Source organism: Heteronotia binoei, chromosome 3 (genome assembly GCF_032191835.1).
Source record: "Heteronotia binoei isolate CCM8104 ecotype False Entrance Well chromosome 3, APGP_CSIRO_Hbin_v1, whole genome shotgun sequence".
In the NCBI taxonomy this organism is placed as follows: domain Eukaryota; kingdom Metazoa; phylum Chordata; class Lepidosauria; order Squamata; family Gekkonidae; genus Heteronotia; species Heteronotia binoei.
Window position 1 is genome coordinate 48,094,743 of NC_083225.1, and position 18,140 is coordinate 48,112,882.

The following is an 18,140-nucleotide window of genomic DNA, read 5'->3' on the forward strand; positions in this document are numbered from 1 at the left end:
CACTGTCTATTTTTCATATCAACAGAGATTATTTTTATTTGTGTGTGTTTTATGATACATAGATGTGAAGCCAGTTATAGATGAAATAGAGGGTTTGGAATACTGGGTGAGGCTGTAAGAAAGAGTTTGTAAAAAGTATAGAAAACAATCTGAAGCAGCCTTACAAGCCCTAAGCATGCACATTGCCCTTCTGGAGGAACCACATAATGCTGAACATCTACCTTTGGGGAAATGGGGGGAAGTGACATACCCCTGAACAACATATAGCAACTGAAATTATTCCAGCTAGTATAAACTGTTAAAGTTCTCAACTGTTTTGACACTAATGATCTTCACTGCAGGCTGGGATGGATTTAGATTTATTAGAATTGGAAAAAAAGTTTTCAAGACAAGACAAGATTAAGCCCAATGCCATCTTTTAGCAGCTTTTAAACTGCAAATAGGACAGTGCCCCCAGTTTGTAATATACTGGAATGAGGGTTAAAATTAGGATTAACAGATACAAGCATGTATATTTCCAAAGTCAGTTTCTCTGCTTGCAAAGTCTCCCAAGCAGCAAGTAGAAGTTTAAATAAAAATATGCTCTTCCTATATTGTGTTCAATCCAAACAACCATTTATGGGGAGTAATCCACATCAGATTACATAAAATTTATTTCTGAGCAGACCTGCTTTGTTATGCTGTTATGGGAGAAGAATTTTCTTAAATGTGTATTTCCTATCCTATTTGACCTTCATTTAAAGTCTAAATTTCTCTTTGCTGTTTGTCATAACTGCTGATAGCTAAATCTCTCTCCACTCGGTTGCACAGTCTGATGTGAAATAGGTAGCTACCTTTGTCGTCACAGCTATGAGACTATTTTTTTTAATGTAATTTTATATGAGATGAAAGTTGTGTTTTTAGAATGTGGATTTAAGATTTTGAGTTTAGGAACATACAGTTCAGCTTGTTAAACTAATGTTTCAGAAATTCTAAACTTCCATTTGTCTTGCTGTTCTATTGGATATCATATTTGGAATATGGCTATATAAGAGCAAACAGTAATCAAAAGATAAATTAGGAATATGGTATATTTTAACAAGTGTTCCATCTGTATTCAAACTTATGCATGTTAAGATATTTGCATGTTAGAGACCAATAGGCTTGGACCAATAGGCTCATTCTAGAATGAGCAGGACGCCTTTGTGTTCACTTGGAGGAAGGGGTGGGGAGTATGTGACTCTGGTTCCTGGTGGTCATCCTAGTATTAAATCCCAAATGCAACACTGAATGCCAATCCAGAAGGTTCCTTGCCTTTCTGAAGCATTCTTGTTTGGGAAGAGATGGATCACGGAGATGCAACAGAAAAGCAAAGGCAAGCAGACATTTACTCACAGATTTTGAGTTCCAGGCTATTCAGTGCCACCATTTTAATCTTGGTAGGTGATTGGGTAGGGTGGGTAGGGTCTGCATAGTTCTCAAGTGCTGTTACTGAATAGCCGCTAGGAAGACATGAGGGCCTGGTATGCCTGGTACAGTTTCTTTGACTGCACATTGATTTACAACAGTTTATACCAGGACTGACCAAACTTGCTTAACCTAAGAGCCACACAGAATAAACATCAGATATTTGAGAACTGCAAAACATGAACAAATATTACACACACGTCTTTATGAAAACTCTTAATACTTTCTTTTCACAGAAAGATAAAATACATATGTATGCACTATATAACATGACCATGTTAGAAGATTTTTTTAAAGAACAAAGGCTGGGAATAACAGTCCCATAAGACCAGCATAGGGAAGATTTGAGAGTAAGTCTACATTAAGTTCCTCTTTGACCTCTGGGAGCTGCATAATATGTGTGAAAGAGCCACATGTGGCTCCTGAGCCACAGTTTGACCACCCCTGGTTTATACAGACATGAAATAATGGTATTAACCAGGTCCTTACTACAGCTGATTGCACACACATATTTCTCATGGCTTCTGCAAAGTCTCAGTGGCTACACTTGATGAATGTTGCTGTCTCCCATCTTCTGTTACTGCTTAGTGACAATACTATGCAAAGTAGCCTTGACTGGTTCTGCCATGTGCAGAATGATCGTAAAATATTCATATTAAATATCTACTGCTCTGTTAATAAAGCAATTCAACTTCATTGTAGCCATGCCTTCTGCTGCCATATGACTGAAACCCAGTGAGGAAAAATTGCAGATTTTGTCACTCTTGAAAGTAGTACCTCAATTTTTCATCTGTTTCACAATGATATTTCTGTGTCATTAGATCATAATGCTGAGCTCACTAGCAGAATTAAATAGCTACATTGACAGAACACAGCTCACAGAGGATCTTGGTGGGACGCTGGATTATTGCCACAACAGGTGGCTGTCTCATCGCACTGTAAGTAATTCTTTTTCTAACTACTCTGGATCAATGGGCCCCTCTGTTGCTAACCCTTTGGACAGATGAATGTAAATTGAAATAGTATGTATGAGAAAATGTCTCAGAGGAACTTAGTCATCTCAGAAAATCATCATGAGTAATGAATCTGGGAGTGGTGATTTCAGAGCTTAGATATCTACAGTATGTTATTAATCGGCTTTTTTGTGATGTCTCTTGAGAGAGAGAATACAACAGCTGGGCTGTGTATTTTTAAAAAACGTTTTATATTAAAAGTAGTGAAAGTATTTTTACTTACACATTCACTTTAAAGCAGCCTGCTTTTTTAGTCTTGTATGCCATGTTTGTAAAATGTATTTTCAAGACATGTATGTATTTAAGTTCATTTGATTATGAGTCTGAAGTGAATTTTTCATATTCCAAAAGGCTATAGAAAACTTTGCTCTAATGGTTAAGCAAACAGCTCAAGCACTTCGATCCTTTGGAACTGAGCTGGCTGAAACAGAGCTACCAAATGATGTCCAGTCAACCAGTTCCCTCCTTGCAGTGCACACTGAAAGAAAGGACAAAATGAAGGTATGCTAGTTATGCTGTATATGAAGTAGCCGTAGTTAGCAGTTTACATCAGAGTATTGAGATGGTCCCTTGGCAAAATATTAGCTTATGGACAAAACTCTGTCTGAATTCAGGCATCCCAGCGAACAGAGCTTTGTCCACAACTAGCATTAACATAGCTTGTTGCCATGCCTGCACCCTGGCCTCACTCCATTTGCATGTACAGTGTGATTGAAAGGGGTCTTGAGGTGATGATCCATGGTGTCCAAAAGAGATTATGATATCTCAAACCACTTCAGGTCTGGAATCTCTAAAGACCCCTGATGTGTGCAGTGGCACCAGTGGTGGTAACTGCAACTCAGACTCTTCCTATTCAGACCCACTCGTAAAGATGGCTAGTGGGTGCAAGGCAGAGATTAAGCTCTCCATTCCTTTATTAAACTGTGATTTCCCCTATTCCTTTATTAAACTGTGATTTCCCCTATTCCTTTATTAAACCGTGATTTCCATGACTTAGAAAACACTTTCAGGATTTCCATGACCTTGAACATACTGCCATGAACTACTCTTCTCTAATCTCATATTTTACAGAATAGTTAAATCCTAATCAAGATACAACTTAACCATGGCCTTTTACATTTTCTACAGGAGGATCTCAGGATAGCGTTAATACAAGGCAATGACATTCTCAAAAGTATTAAAAAACCAGTTCTTGAAAACCCAGAATACAAAATGAATCCAGATCAACTTGAAAATCAAATCACTGTGGAAAGGTGAGGTAAATCTACTATTCACAACACAGATCATACTGTATACTTTCCCCTAAGGCTAACATGTACCCAGAAGATGAGCTAGTATATTCCCATGTTGGAGCCCTCTGGAAAGTTTCATTCATTTATCCTCAGTGTTTCCCTCTAAGCAAAACAAGCAAAATTCTAGGTCTGCACTATACACATAATGATGTACGGTTAAGGGAACACATAGGAATGACAATGAATAGTATAAGAGTACTGATACCAATACCTTGACAACATCTGCACTAGTTGTTGAGGAAAGTCTTGTAGCTCCTTCATTTAACTGTGCAAAATGTCCCTGATGTGGATCAGCTTGCATGCCATGAGCACTGAATATTTTTACCAGTCTATTACATTCTTTACCTATAGACCAGTCCTCACAGCTGTTTGTGAACCCAGAGCCGAAGGGGGAGACAAATAAACTGCAGATATATTGCTGGAGTTGAAATGGCCACAGTTTTGTTGGCTACAACCTTGGCACAGCATAGGGCACAGAATCCAAGCATTGGTTGACGCACCTGCCAGCCAGTGGACATCCAACACCCTCAGTCCACCTTTTGGTGTAAATTTCAGAATGATAGGATGTGGGACTCTACATGGGCCCAAGTCACCGTGTCATTTTCCTGGTCACTTGAGAGTGAGGCTGCCTGACAACTCCTGAGCTTAGTGTGTCCTCAGGAAGCCCTCACCCCAAAATCCTTTAAAAAGCTCCCCAAAGGTGAGGAAAACAGGCATGCAAGCTGTTCTCTCCCCAGTGGATTTGGCCTAATGCTGACACTGTCAAAACACAGTTGTGACAATGCAAGCAAAGATACTTCATTTGAAAAATTGATATTTGATCTGACAGATAAAGGCATTATCTCAAAACTGTAAAACCATTAATAAGAATAGGGTAACAGTTATGAAACATGAGAAAAAGATATTCGGGTTTCCTTAATAGAAAATGACTGGCATGAGGTCACCTCAGAGACCTTAAATCAGGGGTGTCAAACTCATTTGTTAGGAGGGCCAGATCCGGCATAAATGGGACTTTGTAGGGCCGGGCCATGAGTGCCATAAAATATGCCAGGTAGTGGAGATATAAACTTTATAATGAACCCAGACAAACCCAATTAAAGATATTTTTTCAAACTTAAAATACAAACATACTTAAAACTCTTCCAGTGGTTTAAGTTGGAAAGGTGTGGAACTAGTGAAATTTGGCAATGCTATTTTTAAAATAAAACATCAAGAAAAAGCACAAGGCTCTGACTCTGTGGAAACAATGAAATGGCATTGTAAACTTCTCCCCACCATTAAAGTTCCCACATTGAAGTACTGACTAGGTTAGGCCCATTCAGGAGAGATAAGCTGGCTGAAAGCATCAACCCTTGTTTAAGAGGACACAACTCCAGGAAGCATGAGTTTCAGCTAGCTATAGCAAAGCTGAAAATGTAAGCATTTTCACTTCATTTGAGACCATTGCAGAGAACAGACAAAGCTGCAAGGAAAATGTGTAATGGGTCTTAAAATCCACCCTCCGTTTTCCTTGCAGCAGCCAGCAAAGAAAGGCAGGAAGAAACTGGGACTCAGCCTGCAAGCTTCAAAGGGTGCTTCAAAGGCTGAAACTGAAAGAGTCTCAACCTGGAAGCTTCAAAGAGCTTGGAGGCTATAGGAGTCTGGGAGCTTCAAAGGGTAAGGACAGGAGGAGAGGGGAGAAAAGGGCTCCATGGGCCTGAGCAAAGCCTTGGGTGGGCTGGATCCGGCCTGCGGTCTGGGTGTTTGACATCCCTGCCTTAAATATTCAAACTTACTTTTCAAAATTTAGTCAAGATGGTATTTGCATCATTTCTGTAGAAAGATTCCAAATGTCTGTTGGATAAAATATAAATGTTGGGATCTTTCTATCATTGTCAACTAAATGAACCTATGTATGCTGTAAACAGAGGAGTGTGGTGGGGAAATGCTGGAAGCCAGTAATGGCCAGTGGCATGGTAGGGCATCTCTTATCCTGGCCAGGTGGACCAGAGGGAAGACTCTCTATCCAAGGCTCCTGAACCACAACTCAACCATGGGCCCACAAGAAGGGCCTCAGGTAAATCTGGAGCTGTTGCTTAGATCACGCCAGTCATACTTGAACACACATGAATGCCTGAAGCTGTCTTACAGTGAGCCTGACCAGTGCTCTCTCCAGGTTCATATTGTCTACTTTGATTGGTGGTGTCTCTCCAGGGTCTCAGCTAGAGGTCTTTCACATCACCTACTACTACCTCACACTTTTAATCAGTAATCCTAGGTCCAAACTTGGCACCTTCTTTATGTTCTGTCCCCTCTCCAAACCGAAGGCTACTTTGAAATGTCCTCTAAAGTACTACTAAGTAAAGAAGTTACCTTAGCATGGTCAAACAATTAGTCCTGTTGTCATGTTCTTTGTCTTAAGCTGGCCAAATATTAAACTTAAATTAAAATGATCTGCCATGTACTGAGTTAGATCATCTAGCCCAACATAGTCCATTTAGCTCAACATAGTCTAGTATTTTATGGTCACTATTAGCACAGAGGCATTGCCCTTTCTTCTACTTCCAACTGCAAATAGGTATGTTAGAAATAATATTTTACAGAATGTTTGTTGCATTAAAAAAAGTTACAATTAATAATACCATGTAATAATAATCACTTTTTTCCCTTCAAGTCACATTTATTTCCAATTAAATTATAAGTTTGATTCCAAAATGAAGAAAGCAGTACATTTTACATACAGTGTGTTGGATATGTTTTTGTCTTATATATATATTCTCTTTTTTTAGGCTTCTAGCTCAGCTAGATGAAACAGAAACAGCCTTTGATGATTTTTGGTCTAAACACCAACAGAAGCTTGAGCAATGCTTACAACTTAGGCATTTTGAATTGCATTACAAGGAGGTGATCTTTTAAATATATATATATATATATGTATGATCCTTTAGTCTTGTTAACTTCAGCACACACATTGCTTGTATTTCTTGCTCCTTTGCCTTTCTCCCATTCAATTTTAATTCACTTAGCCTTATGTAGTATTGTGAAAAAAGAATTTATTAGTTATGGAATGAATCCAAAGGTTTCTTTTTGTCTGCAGAAGAGAGCAATTTTTGCTTATTAATCCCTCTACAGCACCCCCCACCCCTGCTTAATGCTGAAAGTTTACTGTTCTCTAGGAACAGCAATTTGGATACTTCAGTGAGTTGCAACAGGAAAGGAGGAATGCTGCTCCAGACTGAGTTTCACTGACAGAGAATGACCTATGGATTCAACCCCATGTTTGTGGTCTTATAAACTATGTACGCCAAAGGAATAAATCACAATGAATAACAAGTCAAAATGTATAGTGCATAAAATTAATGAAAATATAATGGATATGTTGCAATAAGAAGAGTAAGTAACTGGTGAAATACAATCTGAAATATTCAAATAAAATCTTGATATTTAAAGACTGCTGGAATAATCCTTTCCAGAACTAGCTGAGCTGAATCACTTCTCAAAGGTTCAGAAGACACATCCTGGGCTGGTGTTCTGTTTTATTAACTATGAAAGTTATATAAGAAAATTTATTCTGTGGGCACGTCTTTATTGTTTTTATTTAGAAAACTGAGAACACTGCCTCCGTAGAAAGCTGCTCAAATCCACTCGTAAAATAAAATTGTATAACTGTGGCATAAAACTAGCATAAAAACAGCAAGTGCCTAGAAACAATATCAGCTGCTTAAAATAGGAAGTTTTCAGCAAGAAGCAGACCATAAAAATTGTTTTAAATACTAAAAAAACCCTGGGTAAAAATGAATGCTTTGGCCTGGCGCCTAAAGGAAAGCACGATTGGCACCAGTTTCTATAATTAAGGTAGATGTAAGAAAGGAGAAACTTTTGTTTGTCTCTCTTGCACCTGGGGTGTGCTCTTGCCTACCTCTAAGAGTCAGTGACTGTGAGGAATAACATGGAATGCATTGTAGAGGACTGCAGCTGAAAGGGAGGAATTGTCCAGATTCTTGCACCATTTCTTTCTCCGTTCACACAGAAGATTTGAAACTGGTTGCCTCCAAGGCTAGTTCGCCCACTAGGCAAATTAGGCAGTTGCCTAGGGCACTGACAGGACAGGGGCGTCAAATTCAGCCTCTCCCCCCTAGGCAAACACCTAGTTTGCCTGCTCCCCAGCCTCCCCTCCCTTCCCCCACCCCATGTTGATTTCAGTGTCGGAACAGACTCTAGCGGCGCACCCCCCTCCACCAATCAGCTGATCAGTAGGTAAAACTGCCCATGCAGCCGCACTTACTGTCTGTCAGGACCAGCATCCTGAAAGGGCAGCTCCACTGCTGCTGACTCCTCTCCAGGACCAGATCTTCATGTTTTTTGAGGGGGGACAAAATTAAAAAATGGTGCCCCCTTATGGGCCATTTTATCTTATGGTCCCATAGAATACAATGGACTCCATACCCAATTTGGCGCCCCCCCCCTCCATCAGCACCTGGGGCAAGCACCCCCCTCTGCCCCCCCTAGATCTGGCCCTGCTCCTCTCCCATCCAAGAAGTGGGGAGGGGAGGAGTCAGTGGCAGCAGGGCCGCCCTTTCAGGATGCTATTCCTGACAAACAGTTAGTGCATCCGCACTGTACAGTTTTATCCGCCGATCAATTGAGCGGCAAGGGGGGCACCCTTTAGATAGCTGGGAACATGGCGCTAGAGCCCCATTCCGACATTGAAATTGACATAGGGTGGGGAAGGGAGGGGTAAGGAGGAGGTGGGGAGGGGGAGTCATTGAGGGCACTGTGAGGGGGGCACCAGGCAGTGAGTCTGCCTAGGGCGCCACGGGGCATTGGGTTGGCACTGGTTGCCTCTTTGACCCTCCCGCTGCATCCTCTTGCCATTCCTGATGATCGTAGTAACTTTTTGGTGGGTTCTTCTGGGAGGAGAGGAGGGGAGATAGTTATGATTTCTTCTGTTCTGTATTGTGTTCACAATTCTTAGGATCAGTTTTTGAGGAGTCTGCTGGATCTGGTTTATTGACTAACAGTAATAGGATCTTCTTCAGTTGATTCATGAATCTTCTGTTCTGCCATAACTGTGTTTTCTCAGGCTTTTATTTATATGTACCTGTCTTTCATTTTAGGTTAAAGCAGCACTAAATATTGCATCTGAGAGGCTATCTAGTTTCACAGAAGTGGGAAATAGCTGTTCACATGTGGAACACATTCTAAAAGAACTTTCCCATTTTGAAGAAAAGCTGCATGTAAGGATTATAAACTTCTGTTTAGTGCATATTTTTCACTGAGCTGAATTTATTTTAAAAATTGTCACAATTTATACTTTCCTGTCTTACCAATCATCAATGACGTCATTTCTTTTAGGAAGTTTTAGAAAAGGCGAATATGCTAATTTCTGAAGGTGGAGATTTAATACAAAACAATCATTATGCTGTGGACTCTATTTTCCCAAAGTGCAATGAACTTCAACAGCACTGTGAAATGCTTACTGTTGAAAGGAACAACAAAAGTGCTCTCCTGAACCAGTCATATGATTTACATAGCCAGTTGGAAAAGGTAAATCTAGTCATACTGTTTCTTCTTTTATTTGGTAATAACATTGTAGATGTGTATGCATACCTGAAACTTCAGATGTGTACCTGAAACTATCACTGTTGCTTATTTTCAGGCGGGTAGCCATGTTGGTATGAAGCAGTAGAAGAAAGTTTGAGTCCAGTGGCACCTTTAAAACCAAGTTTAATTTTGGGTATAAGCGTTTGTATGCAAGCACACTTAATCAGACTGCCTGCTGTTGATTACTGTTAGGGAATGAAACCATAAGAATGGGCTGAGAAATCTAACTAAAAAATAAGAAAAAATTATTGGTCAGAGAGACAGGCCAAGATTATTCAGTTCTCAGAAGGCTGTCCAGTCAGACAAGGCATATGTGGAGAAAGGAGCAGAAATCAGGACAGTATGGCCAAGAAATCAGGAAAGCGATTTTGAATCAAGGAGGGTCAATGACGATCAGAATCAGTTTCTGCCTATTCTGCCTTTCCAATCCTTTCTGCCATTTCGGAATTCTTAGTGTTGTTTGAGAAGGACACAAGAACTTCTTCTGGTCAGGCTCATAAATAAATACAAATGACAAAAACCCTTGTTTTAATATGCTGCTAAATCTCTTCATTTAAGGGCATGTGCTGTTTTTGGGTAGGGGCCATGGCTCAGTGTTAGAGCTTCTGCTTGGCATGCAGAAGGTTGCAGGTTCAGTCCCTGGCATTTCCAGTTAAAAGGACCAGGCAACAGGCAGAGTGAAAGATCTCTGCCTGAGACCCTGGAGAGCTGCTTCCAGTCTGAGTGGACAATAATATCGACGGCCTGATAAAGACATCTTCATGCATTTTCTTTCTTCCTCCTTTTTACATCTGTAGTCCATGAAGTGGTGTGATGAAGGAATTTACCTACTGGCTTCACAACTTGTAGATAAATGCCAGTCCCAAGATGGAGCAGAATCAGCTCTACAGGAGATAGAGAATTTTTTGGACGCTGGTGCAGGCAATAAGCTCAAAGAGTTGAACTACTTGTACAAAGAATATGAAGCCATCTTTAACCAAGAATTAATGGTAATATTAGTGTATTGATACCATAGTTTAATATTGGGATTTTATTCTATGAAATACTGGCATTTCAAATTAGAGAAAGTGTGTATTTTTAAAGCTGGGTATGCTCTTTCTCTGGGACATTTTTGTGTTTGAAGAATGCTTTTGTCCTGTATGCATAAATAGACATGCTACTGAAAAATTTTAAAGTAAACAAATGGATTCATGGCATATGTTGACAGTTTTTTTAATGATAGAACTTTGGGTTCTTTCTACAGGAGCATGTGCAAAAAGTATTTCAGAAGCAGGAGAGCATGGAAGAAATGTTTCAAAAAAGACAAGTCAGTCTTAAGAAACTGGCTGCTAAGCAAATGCGTCCAGTGCAACCAGTGGCACCTAGGCCAGAGGTCTTTGTAAAATCACAGTGTACGTCTCCAGGTAAGAAAGTGCAGTGGACTTACAAACTGGGTTTATCTAACAGCAAATAAGATAATTCGGCTTGTGACTTTGGCTGTAAATGTGACCTAAAACCCATTCCAGTTTCAGCTGTTGTGTTCTATTTCATATGCTAGGCCTTCAAAGAGAATCTGAAGAGTCATCTAGCCCCGAAAATCATATGATCCGGAGAGTAAACTACAGAAGAGCCAAAGTATGTGGTTGATTATTATTGTTCTTACTTTCTAGTTGTCCTTTGCTGTTGGTTTTGTTTTTTTTAAATATATGCTTATGGAAATAGGACTGATTTTATTTTGTATGGATTTTGGAGCATGTATGTTTTAGATCTATACTTTGAAGTTTCTACACCTAACAAATTCATTATGATTCAAATTCAACAAAATATATTGCTAGCTTTTATAACTCTGATGTATGACTTCTGCCCATGAGGCAACAAGATTACACCTTTGTCTCTTCAAACATTAGCAGTATTCAGTATCATTGACCAGGGTACTCTTCTGTTCTATCTGGATGGGTTGAGATTGGATACCTCTGTTTTATAGCAATTGTGAGATTACTGCCCCACCCTTTGGTTTATCACATGTTACAGGAATCCACTTTGTCATCAGTGTTGTTTAATACATACAAAAAACTTCTGGTTGATATTGCCCAGAGATATTATGATTTCACTGATATGCAGCTGACATCAATTTTCCCCACTTCTGTCCTGGAGAAGCAGTGGTAGATCTGAATTATCATCTAAAGTCAGTAATGAGCTGGACTGGGGCAAGCAAAATGAATTTTTGACTCAGGCAAGCAAAATGAATCTGAGATCAGGAGTAGAGCTAACCTTTTTTCCTCTCTTCAGAGTGAAATGAATGATATCCATCAAACCAGAGGTGGATCAGTGATGGATGATGATGAAAATCTAGCTGTGTTACGGAAGTGAGTACAGCTTCTTATGCAAAATACAATTATACTGTAGAGTTTATCACACTAAAAATTCTACAGCAATTACATTTACGTTATGTAAGCATTTAGTACCGAACAAATTATTTTTCTCCCATTAAAAAGTTGAATCATTTGTCAATACAAAACTCAAATGTGTTATATAGCAGGAAATGACCATAAAATCTTCCTGCCCTTTGTGACTTGTGGCAAGAAATGCAAATTTAAAAGTGCATTATTTGGTGTCACTGTTATGTTTGATAAAATATGACTCAATATGTTTTAATATGAATAATTCTTGAAGACATGGCACAGTTTCTTAGTACACAGTAGTCTTTATCAATGTTCAGCTGTCTAAAAGTTGCACTTATTTATTCCTTATATTCACAGACATGTAATTAATGAACTTATTGAAACTGAAAGAGCTTATGTTGAAGAACTTCTGTGTGTTCTTGAAGTAGGTATTTGATTCTGTAGCCTTGGTATATCAAAGTTAATATTTTTTTAATTAGTCCAGCAGAAAGTTCAAATATGTGTTTGTGAGATAGAGTGCATATGTGCATGCTCATTAGGTGGTAGTTATAAAACTTTTGTTCATTCAGCCATTTCAGTGTTGCTTTTTTCCCTAAAGTGGCTTACAAAAACTTCCATCATACAAAGCAACCAATTTTAATGCAATAAAGAAAATTGAGTCATTTTGGGCAAGTCTTGGTTCTCTGAGCTGGCTACCAGAGATTCTAGGTCACACACCAGGAATCAAGAGTTTGTTCTCTGGCCATGCCCAGGCTAAGTTCCTGTAGACAGAGGATGGAAAAACAGCCCTACTGGTATTAAGCTTCTGCTAGTAAGATCTTCCAAACATCCATATATTGAGCTTCTAAGGGTTTAAGTATATGCTACCTTTGCCAAGGAGATACTATTGAAAGCAGCCTTCCCATGAAGAGACACACACTCATGCAGTCCTCTTGCCACAAAATTTGCAGTTACTTGTTAAGACAGGGGTCCCTAGCCTTTTTCAACCTGTGGACATATTTGGAATCCTTGACACAGCATGGGGTGGGCACAGCAACAAAATGGCTGTTGCAGGAGGCAGAGCCAGCCATAAAATGGCTGCCACAACATACCTTCAGTCACACAGTGAAGATCCTTGTGCTGTGATGGCCATATGTTGCCAAAGCAACATCTCAAAAAATCTTTACAGACAATCAAATTTCCAGTAGTCAATCAGAAGACTTGCTGGGTGGAAGACATACCTGGCCCTGCCCACTTCCTTAAAACACTTGGTGGGTACCAGAAAAGGTGTCAGTGGGCACAATGGCACCCACAGATGCCACACTGGGGAACCCTGCTTTCAGGAGATTGGGGCACTGTATCGTATGTCTCTGCTCCACATTTCTGATAGTGAACTTTATGAAGACTTTGAAACATAATGGTCCTGATCAGTGTAAATAGTGTTGCTGGTCCTGATGATGACAATTAAAATGTGCTCCAACCCTGAACTATCTCCTCCAAGAAGAGGGGAAATTAGAAATTGCCTGAAATGATTTTGGTATTGTTTCCCTTCCAAAGTCAGATATTCTGTATGAAGCAGCCAAACTGAAAATCTTCTTTAATTGTGCCTAATGAAGAACACTAGTTTGGAAAGCTGATTAAAACTATGCCTTTCTTGCTGTCTGGAGATGCTAAAGAATAGGCCCTGGTTTTGCTGCTTCCAACAGATGTCATAAACAGGAACTTGTGCCAGGAAGGAAGAAGCAAGAACAATTGTCTTGAAAGGTCATGATATGAGGTTCTGAAGTAATTGTAGCCAACTTTGGAATTATCAGCTGTGTGAGTGGTTTATAAATACCTACAACCAGCAGTCATTTTGTAGAAAAATAGGTGGTGGAGCTCATCTAGGGATTGTTATACAGCTGCAATACTATTCAATTGACAAGGAGGTGGAACTCTCAGAAGGAGGAGGTGGAACTCTCAGAAAGGTTCAGAAGCTGTGCTCCTGTGAGCTCCCACTGAATCCGAGGCCTGGCTACAACATGTATGTGGATAAATAGTTCAGAAACATACTTGATTTCAAAAGCTTCCTTTCTTTAACTGGAATATGTTGTTTGCAAGCAATAGATATGTTTGTACAGAGTTGGGCTGGTTAGAAGGGATAACTGGTGCTCTAGATTTTTATTGCTGATGCTGGGATACTGCTCTGTGCTTATCAGCTTGGAGCAGACTAGTCTTGCTGAAAGAGAGAGTGATGCTGTAGATGAGCATGAGCAATAAATTTGCTTCCCTTTTTGTATCACAGGGGTATGCTGCAGAAATGGACAACCCCTTAATGGCACATCTTATTTCACCAGGGCTGCAGAATAAGAAAGATGTTTTGTTTGGAAATATGGAAGAAATCTATCACTTTCACAACAGGTTAGCATTTGTGCTCCCCCTTTCCACTGGCAGAAATTGACCTTTTCAAATCTATTATTGTTAATCGTCATCTCAATCCATGTTGTATGTGAAAGACCATTGCTGTGAAAAGTGGCTTGCGTCAGTTCACTCTCATGAGTTCATAGCTGATGTGATATTTAAGTGAGAAGATTCTAATTTAAAATTCATGCTTTACAGCCACCATGGCACAAAAATATTTATGGTATGATCCAACCAAAGATAAGCAGTTTCACTGTGCTTTGACTCATCTTTCTTCCATTGGAACCATTTGGGGGGGTGGTGAAGTTTAAATTCTGTCTGAATTGTTCCCTTAGCATTTACATTGTTTGTGTTTTTAAAAAATCTCACAAACTTCTGTAAAGTACTAACATCGTGGCCATATTCAGTGATCACTTCTAAGCAGGGCTTTTTTTGTAGCAGGAATTCTTTTGCATACTAGGCTACCCCCCCTCCCAATGTAGCCAATCCTCTGAAAGTTTACAGGGCCTACTGTAAGCTCTTGGAGGATTGGCTACATTAGGAGTGTGTGGCCTAATATGCAAAGGAATTCTTGCTACAAAAAAAATCCCTGCTTCTGAGCAATATTAACATAAACATTAACATAATCAGGGTAGATTAACATGGATGGTTGCCATGTTTACTCCCTCCTCCCTTCTCTCATGGAAAACGTTGGTTAGAAAGTAATTCTAGATACCCATCATATGTACTGTCTCAGTTGAGTTAGTTTACCCTAGACTTATGACCTGGGATGGTTTGGGATTCTAATTTGGGGTAGGAGGGGAAACCAGCTCCAGTTCACATTCATCTGTCATAGGTGACTGGGATTAGTTTCTAAATGGGATTTTGTGTGAGAAGGGAGTGCACCTGATTCCATACAAAAGCCTGGTAATAGATGGTGCTTTTGCAGATCCTGGCTTACTATAAGTTGAAAGTCTGAACGCAGCCCAAAAGCGAGGTGTTTCTGTCCAGTGGCCACTGCATGAAATATGTAGTTTGTTTGGAAAATAGAAAAGGCAATAGAAAGCTGTGTTGAAGTCAATGCTTTTTAAGCGTATTTGTTTGGTTTTTTTATTTATGTATATTACAGCTCCCTGCTTCTTGAAATTTTAGAAGATACATTCTTATGGGTTCATTTTGTTGATGTTTTAGGCTACTTCATTATATTTTCAAATACAATAATTTTCTTTATAGAATATTCTTGAGAGAACTAGAAAACTACGTAGAATATCCAGAATTGGTAGGAAGGTGTTTCCTTGAAAGGGTGAGTAGTACAAAGAAAAGGGAATGCTATTAAATACTAAATTATATTTGTGTTTGAGCTTTTACTGGAAGACGGGTTTCTTTGTGGTAGCCTCACTTCTAGCAAAAGTGATATCCTGGTTAAAAGCTTCGATAAATCTAAAATAAGCTTTGTTCATTCTTAACTGGTTTATACAATTTGAATAGCTCCTGCAATAGAATCCATTTGTGTACATGATTAATTTTAGTAAAACAGAGTGGAACTGTTTTACTAAATTCTATCCCCTAAAAATTCTAGTCCCAAGAGAGTAATGTATATCTGTATTGCACATTTCTAGACTCCCACACTAATAAAAACATTTCTGTTGGTTCCAATAGGATGTGTAAAAATGGATTTAAAATGTATATACAATACTGTGCTAGTCATATAAATTGCTGTATTTGTTGTATGTTATGCCAATAAAGGTTGAGCTTGCTTATATGAAATGAGCTTGCTTATATGAAATGCCTTATAACAGATCAGCTACAGGGGACAGAATTTTCTTCCCTTAACTTCAGAAATATCTGTGTCAGCCGGTGTAAACTGGCTTTAACAGTGTTGAACTTTTATAACTTGTCAGACATTGATATTTATTTGGTGAATCTCATAAATTAGAATTTAAAGGTGGTGGAAAGTGCCTTGATTTATGGCATGGGATTTTCAAGACAATAAACGTTTCAGAAGTGGTTCGCCATTGCCTGCCTTCTCATCATGACCCATCCAAATACTAGCCAGGGCCAATCCTGCTTAGCTTCCAACATCTGATGAGGTCGGTCTAGCCTGGGCTATCCAGGGCAGGGCAGAATTTAAAAAGCTGATGAGCTATTACAGTTGTAGTGTAGGAGTTCCAAGCATGGTGTCCCATGGGCACCATAGCGACTGCCAACACCTTTCCTAGTACTGCTAAGTAAGGGTTTTTTTAGAAAGTGGGTAGGGCCAAATGCAGCTTTTGTCCAGCTGTGCTCCTGATTGGCCATTGGAGATTGGCTGGTTTTAATGGTTTTTGGCAGCATCTGCCACCACAGCACAAGGCTAAAGGTTAGCTATGTTGTTCATTTTAAATGGCATTCTGTTAAGCAGATCTTCTGCCTGTGGTTGACTACCTCCTGTGGCAGCCATATTGTGCTTGTGCTTACCACCCTCTGTCAGAATTCCAAAAGTACCCACAGGTCCAAAAAGGCTGGAGAAGGACAGTAGAGAATGTATCCAGCTGAATTTCATTTTTGTTGAGATGCATTTCACAGCTAATATTGTTCTGTAGTAGCTGTTTCAAATATTTTTCCTAAGAGAAGCACAGTGCTAGAGGAACAAGCACAGAGAGCTTTGATCAGTTAGTTTGATTCCTGTTGTAGTTTAAAAAAAACCCCACCAGTAATTAACTACTGTTTTTATTCAAATGAAAGACTAGGGGTTTTTAAAGGTGTACCATTAAAGAAGGGTGTATAATCTTGTATTTGCATATAAGTAACAGTAATATCAAGTAATAAAAAGTATATAATATCTAAGGGGTGTGGTCTTACATTCATAATTATCTTCCTTTTAAGTAAATATGGTAAATCTTAAAAAGCAAAGACTCCTGGACTTACAGTTATTTTCTTTCCAATTCAGATGGAAGACTTTCAGGTTTATGAAAAATATTGTCAAAATAAGCCTCGATCTGAAAGTCTGTGGAGACAGTATTCAGACTGTGTTTTCTTTCAGGTATTCTTTATTTTGTTTGCATTAGTTTGCTTCTCAGTACATCTCACAGAAGAAATATTGTCAGTTGTTTATCCATGTTTGTTTCTTCATAGGAGTGTCAGAGAAAACTTGACCATAAACTGAGTTTGGACTCCTATTTACTGAAACCTGTTCAAAGAATAACCAAGTATCAGCTGTTGCTAAAGGTGGGAACAGCACAATTTTTATCATGCTCTTAGTTAATTTCTGCCCTAATGTTTAATAATGTAGAGGAAATTACGTTAATTTTTCACCATGAATAAAAGATTATGGATGATATCTGCAATTTATATCTCAGATAACATTTGTAATTTGCTATGTTGTTTACACTCTTGGTCATGTTTAAAGCGCACCAGTTTAAATTTTTTTCCCTTTTGCCACTCAGGAATTGAGCACAGGATAGAGTGCAAGGAAAAGATAGTCACTGAACCAAAGTCATTCTTTGAAAATTGTAAACACCTTCTGTAGCTCAGCCCATATCTCTACCCTTGTTTTCTATAGCAACATTCTTGTTACTTACCTTTTTGAAAATGGTTTTCTGAAGGAACTTCATGTGATTGTGTATATTGTTCTTTCACAGGAAATGCTGAAATACAGCAAAAATTGTGAAGGGGCTGAAGATCTGCAAGAGGCATTAATGTCAATCCTGGGAATTCTTAAGGCCGTTAATGATTCCATGCACCAGATTGCTATCACTGGCTATGATGTAAGTGATAACATCCTAAAATACCATAGTTTAGAGAAACATTCTTATTTATTTATTTATTTATTTATGGGCAGGGTACAACATAGGAATAACACATATAAGAATTAATACAATTCAGACAAAAATCTAAAACCCAGTTTTTAAACTACAAGATGGTAACAACAACAACCTTTATTGGCATTGTACACTAAGAAGTATACAGGAGATAAGGAGTACTTAATACAATTAATGCAAATCACGCCTTTTTGAAGCCAGATACAAAACATTTGCCACCATTTCAATAGTTACAGCGTTTTACTGCAAGATGGTAACAAATAGACC

The 18,140-nt window shown here is 39.0% G+C and overlaps 1 protein-coding gene across 6 annotated transcripts in view; it reads left to right on the forward strand.

The window, feature by feature from the left end:
* Nucleotides 1–18,140, forward strand: part of MCF2L (MCF.2 cell line derived transforming sequence like) — a 146,013-nt gene that overhangs the window by 100,565 nt on the left and 27,308 nt on the right. For all 6 annotated transcript variants that reach the window (XM_060233734.1, XM_060233739.1, XM_060233737.1 and 3 more), the window contains 16 exons: nt 2,268–2,384; nt 2,811–2,960; nt 3,588–3,712; nt 6,520–6,634; nt 8,848–8,967; nt 9,086–9,277; nt 10,132–10,323; nt 10,578–10,737; nt 10,872–10,948; nt 11,603–11,679; nt 12,073–12,139; nt 13,979–14,094; nt 15,307–15,376; nt 17,003–17,095; nt 17,188–17,280; nt 17,694–17,819. In XM_060233734.1, coding sequence (XP_060089717.1) covers nt 2,268–2,384; nt 2,811–2,960; nt 3,588–3,712; nt 6,520–6,634; nt 8,848–8,967; nt 9,086–9,277; nt 10,132–10,323; nt 10,578–10,737; nt 10,872–10,948; nt 11,603–11,679; nt 12,073–12,139; nt 13,979–14,094; nt 15,307–15,376; nt 17,003–17,095; nt 17,188–17,280; nt 17,694–17,819 — 1,890 coding nt within the window. The remainder of the gene's footprint in view (nt 1–2,267; nt 2,385–2,810; nt 2,961–3,587; nt 3,713–6,519; nt 6,635–8,847; nt 8,968–9,085; nt 9,278–10,131; nt 10,324–10,577; nt 10,738–10,871; nt 10,949–11,602; nt 11,680–12,072; nt 12,140–13,978; nt 14,095–15,306; nt 15,377–17,002; nt 17,096–17,187; nt 17,281–17,693; nt 17,820–18,140) is intronic.